The sequence below is a fragment of the Haplochromis burtoni genome, unplaced genomic scaffold (genome assembly GCF_018398535.1).
Source record: "Haplochromis burtoni strain Fernald_Lab_line unplaced genomic scaffold, NCSU_Asbu1 Contig_1463, whole genome shotgun sequence".
Taxonomy (NCBI): Eukaryota; Metazoa; Chordata; class Actinopteri; order Cichliformes; family Cichlidae; genus Haplochromis; species Haplochromis burtoni.
In genome coordinates this window covers 1-6,256 of record NW_024583824.1, presented here as the reverse complement: position 1 = coordinate 6,256, position 6,256 = coordinate 1, and the positions used below count along the sequence as shown (strand labels likewise).

At 43.6% G+C, this 6,256-nt stretch overlaps 1 protein-coding gene across 1 annotated transcript; it reads right to left on the bottom strand.

The window, feature by feature from the left end:
- Nucleotides 1–3,178: 3,178 nt before the first annotated feature.
- On the bottom strand, nt 3,179–4,702 carry LOC102298972 (zinc finger protein 22). The gene is made up of 2 exons (XM_005952276.3): nt 4,345–4,702; nt 3,179–4,064 (listed from the first exon to the last, which is right to left on the bottom strand). The coding sequence occupies exons 1-2, from the start codon at nt 4,457–4,459 to the stop codon at nt 3,304–3,306; spliced, it is 876 nt and encodes a 291-aa protein (XP_005952338.1). The 5' UTR covers nt 4,460–4,702; the 3' UTR covers nt 3,179–3,303.
- Nucleotides 4,703–6,256: the final 1,554 nt, after the last annotated feature.

Below are 6,256 nucleotides of genomic sequence, written 5' to 3'. Positions count from 1 at the left end.
CAGGGTTCAGTGCTAGGACCAATTCTGTTTACATTATACATGCTTCCCTTAGGCAGCATCATTAGAAGACATAGCATACATTTACACTGCTATGCTGATGACACCCAGCTCTATCTGTCCATGAAGCCAGATAACACACACCAATGAGTTAACCCTTTAAGCGCCATCATAGAACCAAGAGCCAGAGCTTATCTTTATATTTTTACATGCTGTAGTGCCATTTTTAGGAGTATTTCAAGTTGCTATACATCAGTACAAGGCCATTTACACCATGATAAGGGAAAGACCATCTCTGAATTGAGGAGGGGACCTAAGGGTACATCTGTCACCATCTTACAATGCTGTGATTGCAGCCATTCCCCAACTCTCTGTGGATGGTACTCATGGTTATTGATCAGTGGTTGTTGATCAATGGTCATGACAATTTGCATATTAATGAAGGAACTGACCTCCCAGCCCATTGTTCCTTCAGTCAGATGTATGTGTGGTGTGTTAACATGAGTGCAGCATTTCACTGTATATGTTATTTGTAGCTGGAGTGTGTGTGTGTGTGTGTGTGGTGGGGAGCAGAGTTGGGGTGTTCATGTTAAGATGGTTTTGAACCTTTGTATCTGTAAGAGAAATATATTCAGAGCTCTGGAAAATGACTCGAGTCTGTTGTGGTTGTTTTTTTCCCATCATCTGGTCCTCTTCATGTTAACCACCGACCGCGACACCTATGAAACTACGACAGGTGTAATCTAACATAAATTAATGGGTATGTGCAACGTTATAGCTCAAAGTTTAATGTTTTCTAAGCAGAGAGCAGTAGAAACGGGAGAACTGCCAGGTTATTGTACACCACTGGAAACCAGTAAGGCTGCAGTTTGTGTCCATGTTTGTCCAGACTTTTGTAAAAGTAAAGAGTAAATGAATTTACGAGGTTCAATTTTATTTTATTTAAATGGTGTCAAATGACAACAACAGTCACCTCCAAGTGGCAGAAAGATTAAGGTCAACAATTTAATATAAGACCAAATGTGAAATAGGATTATGATGCAGACGAACAGCCAGAAAAGTTCAGTTATTACTTTTAAACATAAGATACACATTTGACAGAATTAGTGTATGAATTTTTGTGCTTGCAAAAATCTGTGTTGTCAGATCACAGTGACCTTGACCTCTGACCACCAGTCCCAGTAAACATGTGTGCCAATCTTCAAGAAATACTCACAAGGGCTTCCTAAGAGTTTGTATTCATGACACCAGAATGGGCTAACAATCTATTACATGGATAAAACACACATACATAAAATAAAGATTTCTGCTTTTATTTTGAAATTGTAAATGTTGAACAGTGGCTCACTTACCACTCCGGTCTAAAGCACACACATTTTCTAATGACCAAAAGACTTCAGTTAAAAAATGAATCAAAAAATTTCAGTCAAATGTTCTCATGGTGAGCTTTAGAGCTGTGAGAATGAACGCTTACTGCTTTCACTTCCTGTCAACAGTATGGAATAGATTTGACTGGAACTGCCCTTGGGCACACACAGCAACACTTAGCATGACTTTACACAACATGAGTTACATAAAAAACTGGATCTGCATCTTTAGAGGCCTAATAACCTGCTAGCATGCTAAAGCTGAAACAAAACAAGTGTTGTGTTTTCAAAAGGTGAAGCTAATATACTCAAGGTAAACGTCTGACTTTGGAGACCACAGGCCAAACCAAGCAAAGCAACGCTAAACCCCAACAAATGCCCTTACTGAGTGTCTCACTTAAATGCAATATATTATTTAGGATGTCTGTAGCTCAGGAGGTAGAGCAGGACACAATCATGTGAAGGCTGCTCCAGTCTACGTGCTTTGGACAGGACTAACCCAACTTGCTCTCTGATGCATCCCTTGGAGTGAATGTTTGACAGAAAGCACTTAAGCATAGAAAAAGTAGAAGTGCTTTGAATAGAGAATCACTACCTAAGAACGAGTCAATTTACACCACTAACAGCCAGGGTACACGCTACATTTCCTGAAGCCTATTTTAACCTCAGGGCACCATCCATCCATCCACTTCCACTTATCCTTTCCAGGGTCGTGGTGCGTGCTGGAGCCTATCCCAGCTGTCATAGGGCGAGAGGCGGGGTACAGCCTGGACAGGTCGCCAGTCTGTCGCAGAGCTAACACACAGAGACAGACAACCATTCGCACTCACATTCACGCACAGATTCACACCTATGGGCAATTTAGATTAATCAATTAACCTATCCCCACTAATCACACCAGGACACGATTTTTAAAATAAGGCTACCGTATTTTCTGCACTATAAGGCGCACTTAAAATCCTTTAATTTTTTCAAAACTCGACAGCGCGACTTATAATCTGGTGCGCCTTATGTATGAATTCTGGTTGTGCTTACTGACCTGATCCGACTTTATGTGCTACACGGTGCTGGAAAATCTGTCAAAAATGTTTTAGTACGACGTTGGTAAGCTACGAAGGCGCACCGCTTGGAGCATTACGGCTACCGTAGTCAGGAGCCTCGCAGAGTAATCTGGGTCCTAAACTCCGTCCACTTCAGGTCCCAAAGTCAAACGAACACTGCAGCATCACTGAGAGTTAAAAACTGTCTAAATTCTTTCATCTGTAATAAAATCATCAGCTTTGCTGCTTTACCAGGTGCAACAATTGAGTTTAACATCCTGGCATCCATGAAAACAGAATTTATTAAAATTTAATGAAGTTAGAAGTTAGCAGGAAGTTAGCTCGCTAGCTTCCACCTAAACATGACATACCATGTTCTGACAGAGATTTCTGAAACAAATTAAAACGTACAGCTCTGTTATCACTTCCAACATAAATGAAGACAGAAAACTAAACAGCAGTGACGTTTGTAGGGTTACTGAAGTTGGGCTAGCTGGTATATAATGATGTGCTACGTGATTGCTAGCAACACAGCTATGTTAGCATAGCATAAACAGTGAAGCTGGAGGATGAAGCTAACTTTTTTCCACTCGATAAAAGTTAATGTGAGGGTTCCTGATGGTTGGAGACAAATGCAATCGCATGGCAGGATGCTGTAAACGGACCAAACGTCAGTCAGGAGAACAACTGAGATAATCCATCCACAATACGAGGTTAGTCATTAATATACTGCAACAACATGGGAATAGAGCAGCTGTGATCGAATACAGCATTAATGAATCAATGGTACGGACGTCGAAGAAGCAAGAAGAATGAGTATATAATTATTATAATATAATCCACTGCGCCTAATGGTCTGAAAAATACAGTACTCATTAACAGTGTGTTAGCCCTTTCATCTAAGATGTTCCTGACTGTATGGCCATGTTTTGTGGATGGTGTCTCTTTAGGTGTTTTTTCAGGTTGCTGGGGTCAGAGAACTTTTCGGGGCAGAGCGAGCACTGGTACGGTCGCTCCCCTGTGTGGATGTTCCTGTGGATCTTCAAATTCCACAACTGGGAGAATTTTTTACCACAGATGGTGCAGCCATATGGCTTTTCTCCAGTATGGGTTCTCATATGAGATTCCAAATTTGCTGGAGCAGGAAACCTTTTCCCACAGAAACTACAGACACAATCCCTCTTCGTGGGATTTTTTGGGCCCTGACTTGGACCTGGGTGCAGATACTGTTGAGACCCCTGGACTGACAGGTGTCCTGCTTGCGTCTGACTTGACACCTGACTTTGGCTGGATTCATCTGACAGATCAATAACAGGAAGCTTCTGCTCAAAGGGATAAGTAGGCAACTTTCTAGAATTCTCAGCGGCTGATCCCCTCTCTGTTGCATTCTCAGCAGCCGATCCCCTCCCAGAGCTGCCAGGCTCTCCTCCAGTGAGTGTGCCAGGCAAGTATGAGAGTGGAGCGAAGTGTGAGGACAGCCCTGGAAGGCTCTCACTGTAACCGCCCCCCCTATTAGTCCACAGCGAAGAATGGCCACAGCTGACCTCTGAGAAGCCCCGCCCAGAGTCCTGCAGGTTGGACAGCCGATTGGTGGACATCTGTGTGGTTTCATCAAAGGACAGCACTCCTCTGCAGTCGTCTGTACTGGACTCCACCAACCCTGGACACAGACAGATTCAGAGTCAAGTTCTCACCCAGCTAGGGTTAAATGGACTCAACATTCTCACAGGGTTTTCTGGAGCGAGAATCCCTGATGTAGGGCAAAACATCAGATGATGCAATATGATGACTGACGACTCAGTTCTATTTTATTTATATAGCACCAAATGACAGCAACAGTAGCCCTCGAGGGGACACGTTTGATGTCATCAGTCTGCTGTAGTCGGAGTCAGAACACTTCCTAAACTGATCTACAGTTCACAGTGAACGGGTCTGCTCACCCTCCTGTATGCTGAGGCACGGCCGGTTCCGAGGTCTCGTCATCGGCTCCACCTCCTCCACCTTCACCAGCACCACATCTGGCTCCTCATCCTTCTGCCCACACAAAGAAAACATAGGAACTGTCTGATGCAATACACAACACGATACCAGTGAAAACTGTGACAAAAAGAATACGAACTCAAGTATAGTGAAGTTTATTTAGACATCAAAGACACAAAGTACTGTACAATCACTCAAAAACAATTAATAGCAATACAGAACCATGATAAGAAGAAGAAGAAGTAAGTGTACTTTATTGGTCCCCGTGGGGAAAATCCCTCTCTGCATTTAACCCATTCACCCAGTGAAGCAGTGGGCAGCCATTGGGCGCCCGGGGAGCAGTGTGTAGGGACGGTACCTTGCTCAGGGGTACCTCAGGGCAGCTGTTCAGGGGAATCGAACCCCCGACCTTCCGATCATGGGGCCACCACTCTACCTACTGAGCTATCCCTGCCTCTCCCTGAGCCTGGTTCTGCTGCAGGTTTCTTCCTGTTAAAAGGGAGTTTTTCCTTCCCAGTGTCGCCAAAGTGCTGCTCATAGGGGTCATGTGATTGTTGGGTTTTCTCTGTATGTAGTATTGTAGGGTCGACCTTACAGTATAAAGCGCCTTGAGGCAACTGTTGTTGTGATTTGGCGCTGTGTAAATAAAACTGAATTGAATAACAAACCAAAGGACGTCAGCAGAAAGCCGGATTACACAGAAAAGGTTTGAACTGTGTTTTGAAAGACTCCACAGAGTTGACTGAACAGAGCCGGGCACAGACTCGAGCACTCTGTGCCGCCCAGTCTTCAGTCTTATACCAGGAAAAACTATTAGGTTTTGAGCTCGTGAGCAAACACAGCAGACAGCAAGTATTTTGGAGCTTGTCTGTATGTAAGTGTGAGAATTTGAAAAACTAAAATCAACTGAAAGCCCCTGAAAATTAATAAAAGGGTAATGTGAACTTGCTAGGTGCAGCATGTTGTATGACTGGGAGGCATGAATGAGACGATACACATAACCTGGTAAAAAGCATTACAGTGGTCTAGGCACGCTGATGCATGAACGGTTTCCTCTGGTTCAGAGCACAACACTACAGCTCACAGTTTAGAGTAGAAAAGAAACAGGAGCGTGACATCGACCCTATACATGTGAGCCAACGTTCAGAATTAAACATGACATCAAGATTAGGAAAACGGGTCTTCACAGAGGAGCTGATTCTTGAATACATATCAGCAGGAGCTATAATGTAGCCTCAGTCTTGTTGGAACTAAAAATAATATATATATTTATTATTGGAGAGGCGGTCACAATCCTGGGATAAACAGTGAACTAGTCTGGACAGCCTATCCAGCTGCTGAGGCTCAAACATTTGTCTGCGCCACAGAAACAAGAAACACTAGAAAAGAAGGACGTTAAAGGAAAACAACAATGGCCCCACACTGAACCTTTTGAGCCCCACAGCTTAGAGATGCAGTATAAAAGGAGAACTTGCTCACCCTAATACAATGTCCTTCCAGATAAATAAGAAGAAAACCAGTCTAGTGCTGAGCTGGAGATACCAGCCAAAACACCGAGCCTATTAAATATTATGGTAACAGAATCAAACGCAGCGCGGAGGTCAAGAAATATGAGTAAACAACAATTTACTGGTTTCCACCTTGGTCAAAACTGGACTAGCTCGTTATCCTCTTCAGGTTATTTGAGGGAGTTTGTCCAACCAATGGGAGAGACATTCAGTCACGTCCCTCAGGGGATCCTGTGGGCGGGGCTTCAGGAGTACAGTGGGGCAAAAAAGTATTTAGTCAGCCACTGATTGTGCAAGTTCCCCCACCTAAAATGATGACAGAGGTCAGTAATTTGCACCAGAGGTACACTTCAACTGTGAGAGA